Source organism: Dysidea avara, chromosome 9 (assembly GCF_963678975.1).
Source record: "Dysidea avara chromosome 9, odDysAvar1.4, whole genome shotgun sequence".
Lineage (NCBI taxonomy): Eukaryota > Metazoa > Porifera > Demospongiae > Dictyoceratida > Dysideidae > Dysidea > Dysidea avara.
In genome coordinates, this window is record NC_089280.1 from 34,636,854 (window position 1) to 34,659,833 (window position 22,980).

At 39.6% G+C, this 22,980-nt stretch overlaps 5 protein-coding genes and 1 long non-coding RNA gene across 6 annotated transcripts; 3 read left to right on the forward strand and 3 right to left on the reverse strand.

Moving 5' to 3' along the window:
• The first annotated feature begins 17 nt into the window (after nucleotides 1-17).
• Nucleotides 18-11,611, forward strand: LOC136265617 (protein crumbs-like). The gene is made up of 7 exons (XM_066060504.1): nucleotides 18-285; nucleotides 545-2,088; nucleotides 2,146-2,805; nucleotides 2,861-3,347; nucleotides 3,398-3,628; nucleotides 3,683-3,934; nucleotides 5,200-11,611. Exons 1-7 carry the CDS (start codon nucleotides 234-236, stop codon nucleotides 11,472-11,474), a joined length of 9,501 nt encoding a protein of 3,166 aa, XP_065916576.1. The 5' UTR covers nucleotides 18-233; the 3' UTR covers nucleotides 11,475-11,611.
• Nucleotides 11,612-12,487: 876 nt separating this feature from the next.
• LOC136267726 (uncharacterized) lies at nucleotides 12,488-13,744 on the reverse strand. Its single transcript, XM_066062879.1, has 3 exons — nucleotides 13,243-13,744; nucleotides 12,780-13,192; nucleotides 12,488-12,729 (listed from the first exon to the last, which is right to left on the reverse strand). Exons 1-3 carry the CDS (start codon nucleotides 13,376-13,378, stop codon nucleotides 12,655-12,657), a joined length of 624 nt encoding a protein of 207 aa, XP_065918951.1. The 5' UTR covers nucleotides 13,379-13,744; the 3' UTR covers nucleotides 12,488-12,654.
• On the forward strand, nucleotides 13,435-15,931 carry LOC136267724 (dual specificity protein phosphatase 12-like). Its single transcript, XM_066062876.1, has 7 exons — nucleotides 13,435-13,794; nucleotides 13,848-13,961; nucleotides 14,016-14,134; nucleotides 14,305-14,392; nucleotides 14,438-14,870; nucleotides 14,926-14,974; nucleotides 15,576-15,931. The coding sequence occupies exons 1-7, from the start codon at nucleotides 13,511-13,513 to the stop codon at nucleotides 15,695-15,697; spliced, it is 1,209 nt and encodes a 402-aa protein (XP_065918948.1). The 5' UTR covers nucleotides 13,435-13,510; the 3' UTR covers nucleotides 15,698-15,931.
• Nucleotides 15,908-16,841, reverse strand: LOC136267725 (uncharacterized). The gene is made up of 3 exons (XM_066062877.1): nucleotides 16,640-16,841; nucleotides 16,140-16,579; nucleotides 15,908-16,083 (listed from the first exon to the last, which is right to left on the reverse strand). Exons 1-3 carry the CDS (start codon nucleotides 16,782-16,784, stop codon nucleotides 16,012-16,014), a joined length of 657 nt encoding a protein of 218 aa, XP_065918949.1. The 5' UTR covers nucleotides 16,785-16,841; the 3' UTR covers nucleotides 15,908-16,011.
• Nucleotides 16,842-20,225: 3,384 nt separating this feature from the next.
• Nucleotides 20,226-21,393, forward strand: LOC136266865 (uncharacterized). The gene is made up of 3 exons (XR_010706337.1): nucleotides 20,226-20,579; nucleotides 20,635-20,689; nucleotides 20,746-21,393. It is a non-coding gene; the product is annotated as an uncharacterized lncRNA (long non-coding RNA).
• A 406-nt stretch (nucleotides 21,394-21,799) lies between these two features.
• Nucleotides 21,800-22,749, reverse strand: LOC136266064 (uncharacterized). The gene is made up of 3 exons (XM_066061023.1): nucleotides 22,530-22,749; nucleotides 22,032-22,486; nucleotides 21,800-21,985 (listed from the first exon to the last, which is right to left on the reverse strand). The coding sequence occupies exons 1-3, from the start codon at nucleotides 22,672-22,674 to the stop codon at nucleotides 21,914-21,916; spliced, it is 672 nt and encodes a 223-aa protein (XP_065917095.1). The 5' UTR covers nucleotides 22,675-22,749; the 3' UTR covers nucleotides 21,800-21,913.
• Nucleotides 22,750-22,980: the final 231 nt, after the last annotated feature.

Below are 22,980 nucleotides of genomic sequence, written 5' to 3' on the forward strand. Positions count from 1 at the left end.
CGTTCAAATGCGAAAAAAGGGGTGTATCTATGTAAAGCTGTGTGTTGTACGTATTTTAGAATCTACGAGATGCTAGCTATGTTGTGTAGAAGAATTTACCTTGATCCTACTACAGCTACTGACTGCTAAATTGCTCGGTGATTACAGTAAAGCACAGCGCGCTAGAATTGTTGTACTGCAGGCGGTTCTTGCTTATCACATGCTAACAGAGACATTGTTATTTATTGTGCAGCATGTATCAACTCAGAGGAATCTGGAAAACAGCTCTCATAGTCTGCTTATATGGTCAGTACGAATGCACCTGGAAAAATCAGTAGCAATGATCAGAACACTAGCTAACGTGTAGCCCCAAGTGTACATATTGTACTGTTCCCAAGGTATCCATTGTACAGTAGTCCCAAGGTGTACACAAGGGACTTCACATTATGCACTGGTTGTAGGTGCCTGGATTGCACAGACCCTTATTATTGTACTGGTTTTGAAGTGCCCATATCATATTAGCTGCACTATATTATTAAGCAAATTACATGCTATTTCTCAATAGGTGCAGTGACAGTGTTGGGACAAGACACTGATCAATGTGCCACTCTCATGCCATGTCAAAATGATGGAAGGTGTCGAATGATGAATGATGGAGGCTACGAATGCTTCTGTGTACCAGGGTGGACAGGAATAAACTGCACGATACAAGTAGATGAGTGCGCTAGTGACCCTTGTAGGAATGGAGGAACATGCACTGATCTTCAGCTGGACTATCAGTGTGACTGCCTACCAGGTTTTACTGCTGAGGATTGTTTTATTGATATTGATGAGTGTGGATCATTGCCGTGTGACAATGGAGGCACTTGTATGAACACATATGGTAGTTTTGTGTGCTACTGTCAACCAGGCTACACCGGCAGTACGTGTGACATTAATATTGATGATTGTCAAAATGACCCATGCCAAAATGGTGCAAATTGTATAGATTTAGTAAATGATTTTCAATGCCAATGCCCTGCTGGGTTTACTGGAGAAAGGTGTGAAACCAATACAGATGATTGTGCCAGTAACCCTTGCACAGATAGCTCTACCTGTGTAGATCTTGTAAATGGTTTCTCTTGTATGTGTATACCAGGATTCACGGGGTCTAGATGTGAGACTGACATAGACTTTTGTGACTCTAGTCCATGTGTGAATGGGAACTGTACAGAAAGGATTGACGGGTTTGAGTGTATTTGTGAACCTGACTATACCGGCACCCAGTGTGAAGCCATGATCAACCAGTGTGATCCAATGCCTTGTGAGAACAATGGAACATGTGAAGACTTGGGACTGACTTATCAGTGTACATGCAATGGTGGCTACACAGGAGTAGATTGTGAAGTGATAATATGTGACACAGACCCTTGTCTTAATGACGGTACTTGCGAGAGCATCGTGGGTGGTTATATGTGCTCATGTGTGGATGGTTTTACTGGTACAAACTGTGAGGTCAATATTGATGATTGTGCTGGTGATCCATGCCAGAATAATGCTACTTGCATGGATGGGATCAACATGTATGACTGCATTTGTGTCAATGGCTACACAGGTCAAAATTGTGATATTGAAATCAACGAGTGTATGCCCAACCCATGCCTGTATGGAGAATGTAGAGATCTCATTGGAGAATATGAGTGCATTTGTCCAGTGTATTTCACAGGTCGTCAATGTGAGATTGACATCAATGAATGTGACTTTGGCTACTGCCAAAATGGAGCCACTTGTGTGGAGCGTAATGTAACTGAGCTGCTGGTCACAAATGACACTGCATACTACTGTATATGTCCTAGTGGATTCACCGGATATAACTGTTCAGTCAACATTGATGATTGTCCACCTAATGCTTGTACCAATGGCGGAGTATGTGTTGATGAAATTGACAACTACTTTTGTAGATGTCCGGAAGATTTCATAGGAAGTAGATGTGGACTACTTGAAAGATTAACTTTTATGGAGACTAACTCATATCTAGCCTTGAACGCTACAATTGATTCAACTGAAGTTACCATAAGTCTTAATTTTGCTACTAGTTTTTCCAGTGGTATAGTCTTCTATGCCAGAGGGGTAAGCCAAAATATGTCATTAGCTACTGCATATATAATATTATTCTTTGTTATACAGGTCAGTAATACACAGTTCTACATGATCAATTCAATATCACTGGAACTATCTTATGGTAGTTTGCTATTCAAGTACAACTCAAATGATAATCCTTTACTAATAAGACTTGGTGATCAGCTAAATGATGGAGAATATCATGCTGTGACAATACAGACATTCAACAATGGATCTGTTCTGTTGTGTGTTGATTACGCTTTGTGCCAGAGCAGTGACAGTGTTAATCCAGGGGTTACCTTTAATACTGAGTTACCTTTTTATATTGGAGGAATTGAAACGACATCCAATGAAAGTATGTATTATTTAACAACCAGTTCATCAATGATTGGTGCTATAAGTAACTTTTCGATTGATGGAGAATTATTTGATTTGTTACCAAACAGCAGCAGCACTTTAGGATCAAGAAATATCATAGTCAGTCATCAAAGAGTAGATCAGTGTGATTCTAAACCATGTTTGAATGATGGCCAATGTACTGACATGTGGTTCAGTTATGAGTGTCAGTGTGCAGTAGGGTTTAGTGGTGAAGATTGTGGCTTTCAATATCTGGCCAACTTTGACAACCATTCTTTCCTCCACATCAATGATGATGGACAAGTAACATCTCTCTCACTAGAGTTCTCTACACTATCTAGTAATGGTGTTCTCCTGTACACTGGAAATGTGAGTGTTAATGTCATTATAGTACTTGTTAGTAATGTGTGACTGCATCTTGTAGAGCACGGCTGGTGTGCAGGTAGTGGCAGAACTGGTGTCTGGTACATTACATGTCTCATTCACTACTGATCCTCTAATGATGGTACAGTTAGGGGGTGATCTACATGATGGAGACTGGTACCAGCTCAACATCACTATCATCAGTGGAATGGCTACAGTACAGTTAGGAAGTGATCCAACACTGCAAGCAGATGCAAACCTGTTAGGTGGTGTGGTGTATGGTCCAGTGCTGCTTGGTAGTATGCCAGTTGAAAACTCTGACAGCTTTGGAGGATGTGTCAGAACTCTTAGTATAAATAAGGTCCCTATTAACCTGGATATCAAGGTTCCATATAGTGAAAATGATCCACCATTTGCCTCAGCTAGTTGTCCACGGGAAGAAAATTGTTCTCCAAATCCTTGTAGGAATGATGGTGCATGTACATCTAGCTGGGGTAGCTTCAGCTGCAGGTGTTCTCCTGATTCTACTGGCCCCACTTGTGGTGAATGTAAGTGTCCACTGTAATGTTACATAACATGCCATATTCCTCCTACACAGCTGTGGCTGTTTCATTCAGTGGCAATATAAGTTTTGCACGCTATCCAGTCACTGAAAGAGCATATGATTTCTTTGAGAGTGGCAGTGTTACGTTAAGAACACGAGATGATGATGGTATTATTCTTCATGCTGGATGGCAGGAAAGTCATCGATTATCAGTACACCAATATTTGATCTTAGAAATTATTGGTGGTGATCTACGGCTTGCTGCTTTTGATATATTAAATGGAGGTTAGATATATAACATTTAGTTCATTATTAATTTTATTGATCCTGATACCACAGAATCATTTGCAAGTTTCGATAATTCACCTGTTAATATTACTGATGGGGAATGGCATACCATTCAATGGATTTATGATCGTAATTCAAATGAGGTGTCCGTCCACATTGATGGTTCTTTACAGAGTCCTACAATCACTTGGGGCAATGCATACCAGTTAGCAGCTGATGGTACAGCTTATCTACACCTTGGAGGACTGACCAGTTTTGATAGTTTACAAATTCTGGGACAGTCAGATGGAGTTTTTGTTGGAGGTAAAAATGCAATAAATTAAGAAAAATGTTTTAATTTACAATAGAATATTTCATGCACACTTTAATACATGCCTGGTTTACTGAAATTGCTAATGAAATAATGTGTGTATCCCTACGCAGGGGCGGATCCAGACTTTTTAAAAAGGGCTCTGGAATTACAACTTTAGCCTAGCTGTAAATTGAAGACCAAAAAAAAAAAAAAAAAAGTCATCACCTGCTGACAATAGCTGCCCCTCACCATAGATATCCTCACCAACTATATTTCCTTATTTATAACTTCACATGTAGCCTGCTACACTGCTCCTCTTAAAGTATCTCAAGTAAAAGAAGGTCTTTCCACACGATCTAGATAGCAATTCAGATTTTTGAGCTGGATGTGACCTTGTTACAATAAAACAGAGGTGAACAATGCTAGCAGCAGTTTTCTAGTTTTAAATGTACAGGTCTACGTATGCAAAAATAATCAGTATGCAGTGGTTAAAGTAATTACAAATTGAAATTATTTTAAAATAAAATTTTTAAGTGTTCATGCATTATATGTAGCAAGAAGAAAAGCTAATGGGTTAGCTACATAGCTACATACATATACAAAGCAGAAAAATGTTTAAGGCTTCGTCATGCTAAATGCTCAAATTTATTCATGTACGTAATTAGTGGACATGGATGGTTTCCAAAAGTTTATTGACTGAATACAATTGTGCCTGCACACAAATTCTACTAATTTTGACACCCAGTTCCTATTTTCAGAGCTGGCCGGCACTTATTGCATAAGATCCTGCTTTATGAAATGTGTCTAATTTATGCTGAAGACTATAAGTTAGTGCTCTGCTTTAAAACTTCTTGAGCATGTGCTGCACTGTAGCACATACATCATCCAATTCATCATCACACATGATCTAATTTGGGTCAGAACCAGCATACTCTGATAGAGGATGAGACTAACTTGATCACTTCCAACCCTAAATTACATCTCTAATTGGTACAAAAATAAGATACATCTCCTGAATCATCAGCTGAACAAACTTCATATAACCAAGATTTGTATCTTTAATGTTTTTTTCCTGAAGGAATGGCTTAATTTGGTATGTAAAGTTTGTTTGGATATTTAGGGTTAGTGCTTTGGCTGGACTTTACAGAGGTGTTGATTTTTATAAGTATAAGGTCCAGTTTAAATTGTTGTACCTCTATCATGTAGTATCTATACACTAAATTGTATCTCATATGTTGTGGATCAAGGTGCTTAAATAAATGGCATTTTCTTTTAGAATCTTCTTCTCAAGATTATTTACGTTGCTGCATATCAGGTGTCATATTGGATGACAGGCAAGTGTTATTATATAGTGATGAAAGTGTAGCATTGTTTAACACTGAAAGAGACTGTCCTAACTTGTGTGATACCAATCCTTGCCCTGAGAACAATACTTGTTCAGGAGGATATGAGGAGTTTACTTGTGACTGTAATGAAGGCTTTACTGGAAATGACTGCTCTATCAATGTTGATGATTGCACCATTGATTCTTGTCTGAACAATGGAACTTGTGTTGACTTGGTGAATGCGTTTATGTGTATCTGTGCTAGTGGATATACTGGTAGTAAATGTTCAATTGATATTGACAATTGTGCCCCTAACCCATGTGAGAATAATGGCACATGTTTTGATGGGGTAGATGTGTTTACATGCAATTGTACTGCTGGATATACTGGGGATAATTGTTCTATCAACATTGATGACTGTATTGCTAACTCTTGCTTCAACAATGGTACTTGTATAGATGGTGACAACATGTTCATTTGTGAATGTGTTAGTGGCTTCACTGGAGATGACTGTTCTATTAATATCAATGATTGCACTGATGAACCTTGTCTTAATAATGGTACTTGTGTGGATGATGTGAACGCATTCATTTGCATCTGTGCTAATGGATTTACTGGGAATAACTGCTCCATTGATATTGACGATTGCGCTCCTAATCCATGCGATAATAATGGAACTTGTATAGATGGTGTTAACGAGTTTACTTGCTCCTGCACCAGTGGCTTTACAGGAGATAACTGTTCAGTTAACATTGATGACTGTACTCCTGATCCTTGTCTCTACAATGGCACATGTGTAGATGGTATAAACACATTTACTTGCAACTGTATTAGTGGATTTACAGGGGAAAACTGTTCTATTAATATTAATGATTGTACTCCTGATGTGTGTGAAAATAATAGTACTTGTATAGATGGGGTAGACACGTTTACATGTGATTGTGTGACCGGATTTACTGGTGATAACTGTTCAGTTAACATCGATGATTGTACTACTGACTCGTGCCTCAACAATGGTACTTGTGTAGATGGTGTGAACATGTTTACTTGTGATTGTATCTCTGGATTTACTGGTGATAACTGTTCAATAGATATTGATGATTGTGCTGCTAACCCATGTGAAAATAATGGCACTTGTATAGATGATGTAGACATGTTTATCTGTAACTGCATCAGTGGCTTCACAGGAAGAAACTGTTCAATCGATATTGATGATTGCTCTCCTAATCCATGTGATAATAATGGCACTTGTGTGGATGGTGTGAATGAGTTTACATGTGACTGTACTACTGGATTTACCGGAGATAACTGTTCAGTTAACATTGACGATTGTACTCCAGACTCATGCCTTAACAATGGCACCTGTGTAGATGGCCTGAACACATTTACTTGTGATTGTGTTAGTGGATATACTGGAGATAATTGTGCTAATGATACTGATGATTGTACTCCTGAATCTTGCTTTAATAATGGCACTTGTATAGATGAACTAAATGGATTCACTTGCAGCTGTGCTAGTGGCTTCACAGGAGGTAATTGTTCAATCGATATTGATGATTGCACTCCTAACCCATGTAATAATAATGGCACTTGTATGGATGGTGTGAATGAATTTATGTGTGACTGCACTGCTGGTTTTACTGGAGATAATTGCTCAGTAAACATTGACGATTGTACTCCTGACTCATGCCTTAACAATGGGACTTGTGTAGATGACCTGAACACATTTACTTGCAATTGTGTTATTGGGTTTACTGGAAATAATTGTTCAATGGATATTGATGATTGCTCTCCTAATCCATGTGAAAACGATGGCACTTGCGTGGATGATGTTAATGAGTTTACTTGCGAATGTGGTGCAGGGTTTACTGGAGATAATTGTTCAGTAAACATTGATGACTGTACACCAGAATCCTGTATGAATAATGGAACTTGTGTGGATGGAGTGGATACATTTACGTGTAACTGTTCAACTGGATTTACTGGTGATAACTGCTCCATCAACATTGATGACTGCACGGTTGAGTCTTGTCTGAACAACGGCACTTGTGTAGATGGTCTTAATACATTTACTTGTAATTGTGTTAGTGGATTTACGGAGGAAAACTGCTCTGTTAATATCGATGATTGTACTCCTGATCTGTGTGATAATAATAGTACTTGCATAGATGGTGTGGACACATTTACTTGTGAGTGTGTAACTGGATTTACTGGGGAAAACTGTTCAATCAACATTGATGATTGTACAACTGGCCCATGTCTCAACAATGGCACTTGCGTAGATGGTGTAAACATGTTTACTTGTAACTGCCTTAGTGGGTTTACTGAGGATAACTGTGGATTTAATATTGATGATTGCACTCCTAACCCATGTGATAATAATGGCACTTGTATGGATGGTGTGAACGGGTTTAATTGTAACTGTACTACTGGGTTTGCTGGTGATAATTGCTCGATAAACATTGACGATTGTACCCCTGACTTGTGTCTCAACAACAGCACTTGTGTAGATGGTGTGAACTCATTTACCTGTGACTGCGCCATTGGATTTACTGGGGATAACTGCTCCACCAATATTAATGATTGCACTGCTGGATCCTGCCTTAATGGTGGTACTTGCGTAGACTTGGTGAATACATTTACTTGCCAATGTCCATCAGGTTATAGTGGGTTGATGTGCCAGACAGATATTGATGAGTGTGACCCTAATCCTTGTGAGAATAATGCGACTTGTGTGCCTGTGGATACCTTGTCCAGTGGTGATGGATTGGACACTGTAGGTTCTGGGACCACTATAATATGTAGGTGTCCACCAGGCTACTATGGGGATACCTGTGCTAATGTGAACCAGTGTACATTACTAACACCATGTCAGAATAATGGCACATGTGTAAATGTGAGTAACAGCTACAGGTGTGACTGTTCTCCTGGTTATAATGGTACAGACTGTGAAGTTAACATAAATGAGTGTGAGCCAAATCCTTGTCAGAATAATGGAACATGTGAAGATCTAATAAATGGTTTTGCTTGTATGTGTCAAGATGGTTATGATGGATATACTTGTTCTATTGATATTAATGAATGTGAGATTAATCCTTGTGTTAATGGTGTTTGTATGGACTTGATCAATAACTACACTTGTGGCTGTAATGTTGGTTATGAAGGTCGTAACTGCTCTGACAATACTGATGATTGTTCTCCTAATCCTTGTGGTAACAATGCTACTTGTAGTGACCAGTTGGCTGATTATACTTGCAACTGTACAGCTGGATGGACTGGGAAGAATTGTACTGAGGACATTGACGAGTGTTTGAGTGTTACTTGTCAAAATAATGGAACATGTCAAACACCAGAGTTTAATAGTTTTGTATGCATGTGTCAACCAGGGTTTACTGACCAATTCTGTCGAACTGATATTGATGATTGTGAGAGCACAACTGAGTTGTGTATGAATGGCGGAACTTGTGAAGATGCCATCAATAACTATATTTGTTCATGTGCTGTTGGCTTTACAGGACGTAACTGTGAGACTAATATTAACGACTGTCTACTACCAGATCTATGTGGACCAGGAACATGCATAGATGAGATCAATAACTTCACTTGTAACTGCACAGGAACTGGCTTCACTGGAGATAATTGTAGTGTTGATATTAATGAGTGTGACAACCAACCTTGTGTTAATGGTGACTGTATTAATGAGATAGGATCGTTCCAGTGTAACTGTACTACTGGATATACTGGACTATCATGTGATGAGAATATTGATGAGTGTTCTAGTGGACCTGTATGTCTCAATGAAGGTGACTGTATGGATCTTGTCCCAAGTTTTGCCTGTATCTGTCAACAAGGGTATACCGGCACTTTATGTGAGACAAACATTGATGAATGTGTCTCCAGTAATTGTACCAACAATGGAACTTGTATGGATCTTGTCAATGGCTACATGTGTGTATGTCCACAATGTTTCTATGGAGACTCCTGTGAGTTTGAAATAGAGTTTTCTGTTTGTGCTAACTGCACTTGTCAAAACAATGCAACATGTGAGCCAGACAACATGCCAGCTAGTGGCAGTGGAATGGACACAGGAGAGATACTGACAAGGTGTATATGTCTGCCTGGTTTCACCGATGACAACTGCTCCACTAACATCGATGATTGTGAGCCAGTTGATCCATGCTTGAATAATGGAACATGTATTGATTTAGTTAATGATTACATGTGTGAGTGTCTTAATGGATTTGATGGAAACGAGTGTCAGAATAACATTGATGAATGCTCACCTGATTTGTGTGACAATGGCACTTGCATAGATGGAATAGCAAACTACAGCTGTGAATGTTTTGTTGGATTTACTGGTCTTAATTGTGAGATTAACATTGATGATTGTGAATCAATGCCGTGTCAAAACAATGGCACATGTGTAGATGGCATAAATGAGTTTACATGTATGTGTGCTGATGGATACGGTGGACCTGAAGGGGTTTGTGATATCCCTAATCCCTGCATCCTGTCACCACCGTGCCAGAATAGTGCAGACTGCTTTCCCACTGGCACTGGTAACTACACATGTAGTTGTACACCAGGATACACTGATAGAAACTGTAGCATTAACATTAATGATTGTGACCCCAATCCTTGTGGGAATAATGGTACATGTACTGATGGCATCAACGACTATATCTGCATGTGCCTGGATGGATACACTGGTAGCAATTGTACTGTTGAAATTAACGAATGCAGTCCTGAGCCATGTATGAACAATGGAACTTGTAATGACTTGATTAACAATTACACATGTTCGTGCTCTACTGGGTACAGTGGTAGAAACTGTCAAATTGAGGATCAGTGTATTCTTCGTAATCCTTGCCAGAACAATGCTACATGTGTGAGTGATAATAATGACTATACCTGTTCATGTGTTCGTGGCTTCAATGGCACCAACTGTGAGATAAATATCGATGATTGTGAGTCAATGCCGTGTGAAAATAGTGGCACTTGTACAGATGAAGTTGATGCATTTACTTGTACCTGTCCATTTACCCACACTGGAGCTTTCTGTGATGTGGAGAATCCTTGTGCTATGAGTGACACATGCATGAACAATGGAACATGTATCAATGTTGACATCAGCTTCATGTGTGAGTGTGTAGCTGGCTTTACTGGTGTAAACTGTGAGAGTGAACTGAATGAGTGTGAGCCAAATATTTGTGAGAATAATGGAACGTGTGTTGATCTAATAAATGGTTTTGCTTGTATGTGTCAAGATGGTTATGATGGAGATACTTGTACTATTGATATTAACGAATGTGAGATTAATCCTTGTGTTAATGGTGTTTGTACAGACTTGATCAATAACTACAATTGTAGTTGTGATGTTGGTTATGAAGGTCGTAACTGCTCCGACAATATCAATGATTGTTCTCCTAATCCTTGTGATAACAATGCTCCTTGTAGTGACCAGTTGGCTGATTATACTTGCAACTGTACAGCTGGATGGACCGGAAAGAATTGTACTGAGGACATTGATGAGTGTTTGAGTGTTACTTGTCAAAATAATGGAACATGTCAAACACCAGAGTTTAATAGTTTTATATGCATGTGTCAACCAGGGTTTACTGACCAATTATGTCAAACTGATATTGATGATTGTGAGAGCACAACTGAGTTGTGTATGAATGGCGGAACTTGTGAAGATGCTGTCAATAACTATATTTGTTCATGTGCTGTTGGCTTTACAGGACGTAACTGTGTGACTAATATTAACGACTGTCAACCTAATCCTTGTGAACCAGGGACATGTATAGATGAGATCAATGACTTCACTTGTAACTGCATAGATACTGGCTTCACTGGAGATAATTGTAGTATTAATATTAATGAGTGTGAGAGCCCACAGCCACCTTGTTCTAATAGTAGTATTTGCATAGATGAGGAAGGAACATTCCGATGTGAGTGCTTCCAAGGATTTCAAGGGGACAGATGTGAAGAAATCATACCAGAGCCTGGAGATGATAATGACATAACAGCACTGGTGATTGGCTTGGCAGTTGGCCTTGTTATAGTGACAATACTACTAGGATTGATTGTAGCATATGTGGCATATAGACAACATCGTAGTAACAAGTACAGTGGATCATACAGCCCCAGGAATGCTGAAATAGCAAATGGACGTCATGGAGATGATGAAACTGATAGTGCAGGAAAAACTGAAAGATTAATATAATGGACAAGTACTAATTCCAACATTGATACATCATCACCTCATTTTGTACAGATAATTATAAGTAATAATTGCACTGATTATATGTTGTTATGTATCTGTTCTGTACAATTTCAGAAACATTAAGTTATATAATACCATCTTTGTGACTTATCAATGTAGACCATGCAGTGTAAACTTTGTGGTATAAGTGTTGAATTCTGACCCAATTAATATACTGGCTCTCCTAGAATTTTATATGATGAATTAAGTGTACTCTTGTACACAATTTGATAAATGATTCCATATAGCAAGCACTGCTGATTTCCAACATCAAGTGTAGGAGTTGACATTAAGAAATTGTGTTTAGTGGAAAAGAAACACTACAACAGCATGTTGGTTAACATGTTAGGTAGGTAAGACCAGAATTTGTGTGGTCTCATGAAGTAACCACCTGTAATCACTGTGATTTGGTCAAAACAACACAACCACTGAGACACACACCACACAGGTAAACTACATTGTGATAACTTAACACAAAATAAATTATGAATGTGTGATTGTACCAACTACTCAGGTGACCAGGCTTTTTTGGAAGGTAAAAAACCATGGCACCAGAACAATAAACATGCAAACTATAACATGCAACTTCAGCAGTGACCTTAACCACTAGTGCATTGAGTGCTTTAGTGGTCAAACACAAATTTACGAGGTTCTTATAATAGTACAACAGCATGAACAAGTGCGTATGCATTAAAAAACTTTGTGGCCTAGATTCAAACTATGCCATACAAATCAACTAGTTTCTGTACCTAATAGTTGAACAACTGATGAAATGATGTCAACCACTGTTAAGCTTGTTATAGTGAATTACACAACTATTGTAGCACAATTAGTTAAACCTTTCACTAAACTCAAAACATTTCTTCATGGACAATTAACCAAAACCATACATGCCAATGATACCTATGGCTTCGGCTTGACATTCAAAAGCAGGAATAGTAGCTATCGTGGAAAGATAACTCATAACTAAATCATACGCACACAAACAATTTCCATCACCAAACTCAATCAGTTCATGGGTTACATGTACAATAGATATTAATGTTGTAGCATAAAAACAATACATACAAAAATCATGCTGTTGGGATATGATGGACATTTTGACAGCTGAAATTAATGGACAGAGTCAATCATAGTATTATCATACTGGAGTTCCTTCAGGTGGGATAAAAATAGATGCATCAGTTCCAGGACGGACAGCCTCTCCGACATGTTGCTACAAAACAGTGGCAATAAGTGACAGTGTGTGTTATGTGATCAGCTTACCCATCCACCCTGTTCTTGAATCCATGTCCCAAAATCATGGTCATTTAAAAACCTTGCTACATATGTAGCAAATTCGTTCTGACGGCTGACATCACCACCAGCATGTTGCAGTTCTGTACTGATCCTCAAGTACCCAGCATATATCAACAGTATTTGCTCCCAGCGGTCAGATACCCCATTAACCGTAAGGTGTAGGGCACCCATACAAGCATCACGAAAACTACCATATGTCACATCCCAAATAGACCTCTGTACTTGTGCATTAAATTCTTTTTCTAGCACACCTCTGTATCTATCTGCAGTGAACCTTAGCTTTTGTCCCAACAGTTCTGCCGCCTGCAGATGGGAATCATCCGCTTCTATGTCTGCGCCAACACGTTCCATTGCTGATTGACCAGGTCCTTTTGTAGAAACTAAATAGATCAAACATAATGACCTGTTAGTTATGTCAAGTTTAGCTTACGGCATTCGTTGACGATCAAAACTTGCTGTTCGCGGACCTGCAGTTGCGCTAGTACCAAGGCCAGCGTCTTCGTTTCAGCGAGGAACGCCTCCTCACTATCCGCACTCGTCAACCGCTCTACCTCCATACTCGCCATGTTTGTCTGAGTCAGCTAATTTATTTTGATGCTCTTTACATAGACACTAAGCATATAGTGCGCTTCAATTAGAATAATGCACGGCTTTAATTAGAAACAAATTGCACCATAGATTATCAATAATTGCAAGAAATGGTGGTGTTTAAGATTAGAGACGGGCTGTATCTAGGCAGCGAAAGTGACGCTTTGATGGTAGACAGACGAAGAAAATGCTCACAAGTAATATCTCCAATTACTCACATATTATCAATCACCAACCAACCACCAGAATGGGAGAAGGCTTGTTTAACTGGTGAAATCTGCACGCTACACATTGAAGCTAAAGACATGCCATCCTCCGACCTGCTACAACACTTTGAAGCGTGTATTGATTATATTGAAGGCGCTAGGAAAGCAGGAAGTGTGCTTGTCCATTGGTAAGTGCATTTTACTGTGGAATAGCATCTGACATTGTCCAATATACCTCTAGTATGTATGGAGTGTCTCGCAGTACAACTATTGTAGCTGCTTATCTAATGAAGTCTGAAAAATTGTCACGGGATGCTGCTCTGCAGAGTATAGTTGCCATCAAACCAAGTGTCAAGTTAGTTTGCTATTTGACTGCTCTATTAGAGACATTGTATGGTTGTGTTGCTAGGCCCAACTATGGTTTCATGGAGCAGCTAGAGATATGGGAGGACATGAGGTGGTGTATTGATCCACAGCATAAGTCGTTCATGAGTTATAGACTTGGGAAGGTGGCTAAAGTAATGAAAGGCAAGTTAATTAGCCAAGTGAAGTGATATGGTAGCCCTCTCTTCTTAGACTATTATAATTAAGTGTCATGATTTTAGAGGTCTGAATGTGTGTACTAATACAAATGGCCATGGAACCTACCATGAACCGGACAATTCTTTTTTCATAAAATAAACATTTTCTTTATATAGAGGGAGGCCGTGTTGACTTATTTCCATCACCTGACCCCGCTACTGGATCACATGATCACAATATAACATACAAGTGCAGGAAATGCCGGTAAGATGTAACTAAAGTGACCTGACTGTATTATCATCACCACAGAAAACTATTATTTACTGATAAAGATGTCCTACCACACGAGCTGGGAGCTGGCTCTACTTTTAAGCAGCAACAACAACAATCAGTGGGCACACAACAAAGAGAAGATCCAATTCAAGAGACTTTACTAGACACTGAACCTAAGAGTAAACTGGTATCTCATTGTCATGACTCTCCAGTTACCCACAAAATTGAAGAGTTGAAAATTGTGGATGAAACTAACACAGCTAATAGTGTAGCAGAATCATCTCATGGTGTACCTCACTCTGGTGATAGTCCTGATGAGTGTACTAGTGTTACCGGGGCAACTTGTGATGACCCTCTTGTTCCAATTACAGCCCATCACTCACCCACCAAGACTACACATTGCACATCATTGTTCATTGATACAGTGGAGTGGTTGTCAACCATCATCGTGGGGACCTTGGATGGAAAGGTAGGAGTGTTTTCATATCTCATAACATTATTACTTGGTGTGCTTGTCCTTTCAGATATCATGTCCCAAGTGTGCTGCCAGATTGGGCTCCTTCAGTTGGTCAGGTAAAAGAAACACTGCCAGGCTCAGTACATAACTGCACCCTTTATACAATAAGCATTCTTTTACACATCCCCATCCTTAACCAGCATAATATATTTCACAGGCTGGACTGAGCTAGTAATATTGATCCAGACAAATATCTAGTCTTGTATTGCTGGAGGCGCTACAACTGTGTGCTTTCCATAACTTGACTCATACAGAACAGTATCTTGCCATGTTGTTTGTTTTGTTTACTTCAAGAGACCATCCTCCTCCCAGCAATTGTTTGCCCAACAATATGTTTATTACTGTTTGGTCATTTAATAAAATTTCACAACACATTTTTGAAGAGCAATATCATCAATGAATGTTTGTCAGCATTTACAGACACTACATATAAGGGTGTAGCCTTTGGTTGGTTAGTAGTAGCAAGAGGAGAACTTTTGTTGGCCTTATATCAATATCTCATGTTGAGAGTTAGGGTACCTGGAAGAATGGCCTGTCCTTTGCTTGCGCTGCTTACTAATAATGACTATAGTCATTACTATATTACTACTAGAGTCATTGTAAGATGTTTGATTTATTGTGTTTGTGATTTACCCTTAGTAACGTGTTTTGTCACAGGTGCAAGGTGTTCATGTGGACAATGGGTGACCCCATCCTTCCAGATACACAAGAACAAGATAGACCAGTGTCTTCCTCATGAAGCAGTGACCTTCCCTCATAGAACTGACCCTAGAACATGATCCCTTGTACAGCTTTTCTGTATAATACTTCCTTTGTTGGATGATCATTGTGGACCCAGCGGGACCTCGCATTAAACTGTCAGCATGATTTTAGCAAAGGAGAACCGCACATATTAAGTACGACTTGTAAGTGTTGTATTTAACGAGATATTTTTTACAGTGTTCATGCACAATTGTGTGTACATATTGTTTACTGTTAAAGTATTATGTATAATAAATACAATTTCAAATTTATTCTCTGGCATTAAAAAAAATTGAGCATTTTTGAGCAGAAGTTTGTAAGACATACTTGTCTGTCAACCTGGTACAGTTCATCATACAGGAGTGTCCTCTGGTAGATCAATCAAAGCAGCAGTCACATCTACATTAGAGCCTATCAATTTGTCCTATAATACAAATTCACAATGTACTGAAGGTCATTTTTACTGTTACCACCACTTACCCAGCCTCCTTGCTCACGAATCCAAGGTTGGAAACCATGTTGAACAAGGTATCGACCTACATGATTAATAAACTCATTTTGCCGGTGTGTGTCACCACCACCAGCGTTCTTTAACTCTTCATAGATGTAAGATCCGTTTGCAAACACCAGTAAGATCTGTTCACTGCGGTTTGCTAAGGCATGAGCAGCGGCACGCAACACACCAGTGCATCCGCGCTTGAAGACGTCGTAGGTGATGTCCCAGGTTGTATGGTCACGGAAAAATCTGTCGTATTGGTCTTTAAGCACTTGATCGTATTTTTCTGCTATTTGGCTAAGTTTCTCTGCGAACAAAGCAGCTTCTTCACTGACTGACTCACTAGCTGAGGAACTGGAAGGTACTACTACTGAAGACTGAACTCGAGACTGAGAGAGACCCTTTGTAGTGGTAGCCGCCAGACCTGTGATACAAAGTGATGCGTATAATGGCCCTACAAAACTTAATTGTATTAATTACCAACCTTGGGATCGAAGTTTGTCGCTCTGTTTCAGATTGTAGTGAATTCCGATAACACATTTGGCAAACGTTGCAGTTTCAGCGAGGAACACCTCCTCCTGGCCCAAACTGTCCAATGAGTCTTCCGTCATTACCACTCCAGCTGCCATCACGACACCTCATCAAACTAAGTTGACTATAACTCCCTAGGGAAGTGCCCGATGCTTTTGTAGTTAATGAGAAGCCACATCAATGTGCTTATTATGACGTCACAACTAGTATACTGTAATAATTATGGCCTACCTACCACAGATACACTGGAACTGTACACATGCTAATGTGGGTGTTTGGTTTATTTCAACAGACATGAAATTCTGATAAATGTTTGCAACAGGCTTACTGTGGCACAGTTGAATCACTCCTATAGTTTTATCATGTGACGTTTGATAGGACCAGTTACTTTTGTATTTATTTGTACTCATTCTGGAAACCATTGACCATACAGATAAAATATGGTGTACTCTCACTAGTGGCTTGCCTGACCTAAAATATCAGGACATTGTTCCCAAGGTGTCCATATTATCAATACAGATTCCCACTATGGAGTATACACTTATCAAGACCAGATTCTGGACTGTCATTTCATAGGTGGTTGCTAAGTGATGCAGACATGTCCACAGCCGGACAGACACATTTTGCTTTGACGATACCACTCCGTCATGTGATAAAGATGGCCACCATGACCACAAGTCTGACAACTAGTGTACAGTCCCTGCACTGTACTGTGGCTAAGGTGGAAGAACACACAATGAAGATTATCTGTAAAACTAATAACGATGCAATGAACATTCATGGACACATATAAGAGTAACCATATCATAAAGTCAAAAGTTTTAGTTAGGGATGGAATGAAGGTCAAATTTTAACCTTTGCAAGAAAGCTATTGAAATTTCAAAGCCTTGTTGATTATATTATGCTAATAATTAATGATGGTGTACACCCATATGGTCTCACACTTTGTTGCAGGCTCTAGTGCAACTGTTTAGGCTACAAATATACCAAAAATTTAGTCAATGATAGTTGCATCCTTCCAGTAAGCACATGGTTTTTTTGACTGATTACACATGCCAGTATCCATGGTTACAGGGGTAAAACTTTCTCCGAAGCTTTGTCCCAGCCCTAGTGTAGTATGAGCCTAGCAATGCTGCAGTTACAGCATGGTATGGCTTGGAGTCAGAGTAAAAGTGATGGTAAGCTTAAGGGCTCAGTCAGCTTGTGTGCAAGTGCTGATAGTCTAAGGGGCCGGGCCTGGCTGCTATCTGGAGGTTTCACTGTATGCAAGGTGATATGTGACAGTGCTCAACGTTTGAGATAAAACATCACAGACAAAACACTCTGTAAAAATTAAGAGATAAAGTGTATGGATTGTATACCTTTGTAGTGGCTGCAAAGAGAAACAAAGCCATGCCTGACTAGTGCGATAAATATTTTTGAGGGTGCTTACACAGATATAGATGATACGAAAACTATTAGGGATGATTGATAGGTAAGATAAGTGTCTATATCAAGTACTGTATGACAAAAATTTTTATGAATCTACACTCCATCAGTTTTGATAAATTAAATGTTGAAGAAAATCAACAAATCACATGATCCTAACATGTCCTTTTAAAGGTGATTATGGATTTTAAAAGTTGACAAATTTAACTGGTTCATCGAATTCATCAACTTTTTCTTTTGTCTAAGTTTCCTATTGTACAGTACTGTATTTCTAACAAAACAAATGATAACTGCTGTATGTAGTTTGGACTTTAAGATTTTAGCTGAAAGTAGTAAGGGTCTTGGCTCACTTGTCGAGCCTACACCGATGCCCTTGGTCAATGGTGTTTGTGTACATTGATTAGCAGTGATAGTTGAGAGTGTGTCTACAACTCCTCCATTCTGTCATCAGCTGAAATAACACAGTTAGGGCTGTAAAAGAACACACACTCGGCCCTATCAGAAACAAAAGCTCCAGATACACTATAAGAGTAGGCCTTGTTAGTACGGAGTCTATGGACCCTGAGCAGTAACAAAAAGGTCTCACTACAGACAAACTACAGATAACACATTCCTCAGGTTGAGATGTATGTTTTATGAAAATGAAAAGATTTGTGCTTTCACCTCATTATTGTCAATATGAGGGGCTATACAGGGGACACTCCCTGTTTTTTAAAAATTGTTAAACCTGTCTGTTGATAAGGAGTTGAGAAACACCAAACATCCTTTGAGAAATTTCAATACCATTAATGTCAGTTAGTGTGTTGATTAACACCTTATGTGTTATAGGTCAGCAAGATTGTTTTTTGCTGACACATATTTCTCAGAAATGTGGATAACAAGTTGTGTGACTTTAAATACCTAACCTTGCTGACAATACCAGGCTACACCATGTTTACTAGCACACACACAGACACACACGTGCGCGCGTGCACACAAACACACACACCAGTGACACCCTTACACATACCATACTGAACAGTGGTTGGTTAGTTTTTCACATCGTTCACAATTCCAGCCAGAGGTGGGTAAGGCTTTGTGACAATGTCCACAATTGTTGATCATCACAGTGGAGTTCTAGTGTGTCACACAGAGGAGAGAGCGGGTAATGGTGACACACACACACACAGTGACACAAAATTAGAGTTGGGGGTAACGCATTACAAATTGCATTGCATATATTCAGGGCCGCCCACAGGGGGGGGCAATTGGGGCATTTTGCCCCGGGCCCCAGCCTGAAAGGGGCCCCAGGAGGCCCCATGAAGGGCCCCCTGAATACCTGTTTAAAAGATCGATATACTCTAATAGAGCAGTCAGATCTAAATACTCTAATAGAGCAGTCACAGTATTCTTCAGAGGAGCAGTGTAGCAAGCTTATAGATAAGGAGATATGGTTGGTGATGGGTAGTTATTGTCATTGCCAGCAGGTTGTGACCTTTTTTTTTTTTTTTTTTTTTTTTTTGGTCTTCACCTTACAACTTGGGTCAAGGGCCCCACTTTAACTCTTTGCCCTGGGCCCCTTAATTTCTCTGGGCGGCCCTGCATATATTACTTTTGCAGTAATGAGTAATATAACATGTTACATGATGAAGTAGCAAGTATATTATAACGGATATTACATCCGGAAATTGTAATGAATGCAACGTATTGCTTCTTTTTAAGGAGCATTGTAGTCAGCCTCGTGATTGATAGCATTTTGGGTCCAGACAGCACTGGAGACAGAGTTGCAGGCATCAACAAAGAGTGATAGTGCATGGGGAGTGCCTTTGAGGTCAAGACAATACAACAAAGTTTTTTTTTGTGGCTGACTTACACTAGAGAAACCCATGTCTTGTTTGTGTCACTTGAAATTGTAGGCTGGTAGCTTGTATTTAGAAGGTTGGACTTACTAATAATTTTATAACTAGTAACAAACAAATGTAATATGTAACATATTACTAGTTACAGACCTCAAAGTAGCAAGTAATTTGGTAGCAAGTAATTTGTAACTCAAGCTACTATGCAAAAGCGGTTACTATCTGAGGGTGGCTACTATGGGCTTATGTGGCAGCAACCTGCGGTGTTTAAACGAATTCACGTGTGACTGACCTTGTTTAATCATCCTTCAACGAGCACACGAAAAAATTTGGAATTTTCAACTAGAGTAGAGACCATAGCACATCAATAAAAAGTACTGAAACAAGTTTTAGTGCACTATATTAAATCACAGTAAAACAATAAGAAGTGTAATATCCCTACTGTGCTCACTCTGATGATAGTCCTGATGAGTGTACTAGTGTTACTGGGGCAACTTGTGATGACCCTCTTGTTCCAATTACAGCCCATCATTCACCCACCAAGGAGACTACACATTGCACATCATTGTTCATTGATACTGACAGTGGAGTGGGTTGTCAACTATCATTGTGGGGACCTTGGATGGCAAGGTAGGCCTGTTGTCATATCTCATGACATTGTCACATGATATGCTTGTTCTTTCAGATATCGATCGATCATGTCCCATGTGCTGCCAGATTGGGCTCCTTCAGTTGGGCAGGTAATAAAAGCACTGTACATGCTGCACCCTTTATGCGATGTGCATTCTCAATATAGAATCTGCCAAAGACCACCTTTTTATCAACCCTCCTCCCAAGAATTATAAGTGTTAGCTATGTCTGGGTCATTGTTACAAGGCTGTTTCCAGCACAGTCCAGTCTGCTAAATACATTTCCATAATGTGACTCAAACAATATCAGCATTTGGTTGCCATGTTGTTTGTTTACTTACAAAGGACCATCCTCCTCCCTGCAATTGCTTTCCCGATAACATGTTGACTACCATTTGGTCATTTCTCAACACATTTTTGAAGAATGTTTATCAGCATTATCAAAAAGTTTACATCAGCCAGGTGCACATTATAAAGGTGGAATGGTCTGTAGTGTTTGGTGGTAGCAAGAGGAGAAACTTTTGCTGTTGTACAGACCTCTATCAATATCTGTTGAGGGTTTAGGGTCTTTGGAAAAATGGCCTGTCCCTCGCTTAAGCAATATTGTGTAATCACTTTTTCATTACTATACTCCTGCTCCTATATGTAGATGTTTGAATTGTTATGTATGGTTTACCCTTAGTAATGTGTTTTGTCAGGTGTTCGCGTGGACAATGGGTGACCCCATCCTTCCAGATACACAAGAGCAAGATCATAGACCAGTGTCTTCCTCATGAAGCAGTAATCTTACCTCATAGAATTGACCCTATAGAACGTGAACCCTTGTACAACTTTTTAAAAATTGAATATTTTAATATATAATGGAAGTACATATGTTTTGTCGTATGATTTATGCACCTATCAATGTCAAGCCCCACCTACCCCAGGTCGGGCAGAGGTAGAGATTGTTGGGGATTTGCAAATGCGAGAATGCAAATTCCCCACCCCTGGGGACAACTTTGAGTTATGAATCCCCTATATACTAATTATCCCGGGAATCACAACAGTATGGAAAAGTACAGATATTCGTGTTGCAAATGCCCCTACCCTGGGGACGAGCTTGGGTGACAAATCCCCCCGACCTGGGGTAGGTGGGGCGTGACATTGATAGGTGGTACATCACGTCAAACTGACTTTAGCAAAGGAGGGAGAGTGACATGTTAGTTTTGTGATGAGACTATATAGTTTTACCTTTACTATATGACATAATACAATTTCATACATTATGATTAATTTCATTTATGCTCTGGCATTATAAAAATTGAGCATTTTGAGCAAAAGTGTACAAGTTCATACTCATACAGGAGTGTCCTCAGATAGATCAATTGGCGCAGCAATTGTATCTACACTAGAGCCCATCATTTTGTCCTACAATACAAATTCACACAATACGGTCATTAACAACACTCCTTACCCAGCCTCCTTGCTCACGAATCCAAGGTTGGAAGCCATGTTCAACAAGGTATCGACCTACATGATTAACAAATTGATTTTGCCGATGTGTGTCACCACCAGCGTTATTTAATTCTTCACAGACGTAACAACAGTTCGCAAGTACTAGTAAGATTTGTTCTTTACGGTTTGCTAGGGCATTGGCAGCGGCGCGCAACACACTGGTGCATATGCCCTTGAAATCATTGTAGTTTGAGTTGATGTCCCAAACTGTGTGACCGCTACTGATGTAACCGTCATATAGATCATCAAGTACTTTCTTATGTTTCTCTGCTATTTGGATAAGCTTTTCTGCGGTGGCAGTAGTTTGGTCAATTTGCTCTTCACTGACTGACGCGCCAACTGAGGCAGAGAGGGGTACTACTACTGAAGACTGAACCCGAGACTGGGTGAGACCTTTCGGCTTAGTTTCCAGACCTATAATGTATATACAATAGTACTAGTCCAGTAAACGGCTAACCTTGGGATATAAGTTTCTTGCTCTGTTTTTGATGGTAAATTTTAATAACAGATCCCGCAAACTGTGCAGTTTCAGCGAGGAACACCTCCTCCTGGCCCAAACTGTCCAGCGACTCTTCCTTTGTTACGACGCAAGCTGCCATCATGACACGCCACCAAACCAAGTTGATTATAACTCCCTAGGGAAATGCCCTCTGTACTTTTAAATTTATGCAAGTGTTAATGAGTTGAGAAGCCGCATCAATGTACTTATTATGATGTCACTACTAATCTATATTTGGCCTCAGTCAAAAAGTTCGCCCTGGCATTGATTTTACAGTACTGCATACAGGTATAATCTATCAATGGTCCCATTTATGCACACACATTATTATGACCAGCACTGAAGGTCTGACAGCAACATGTGCCACAGCCTTAGGATTACCTAACCTAATTTCAAGGACATGACTTAA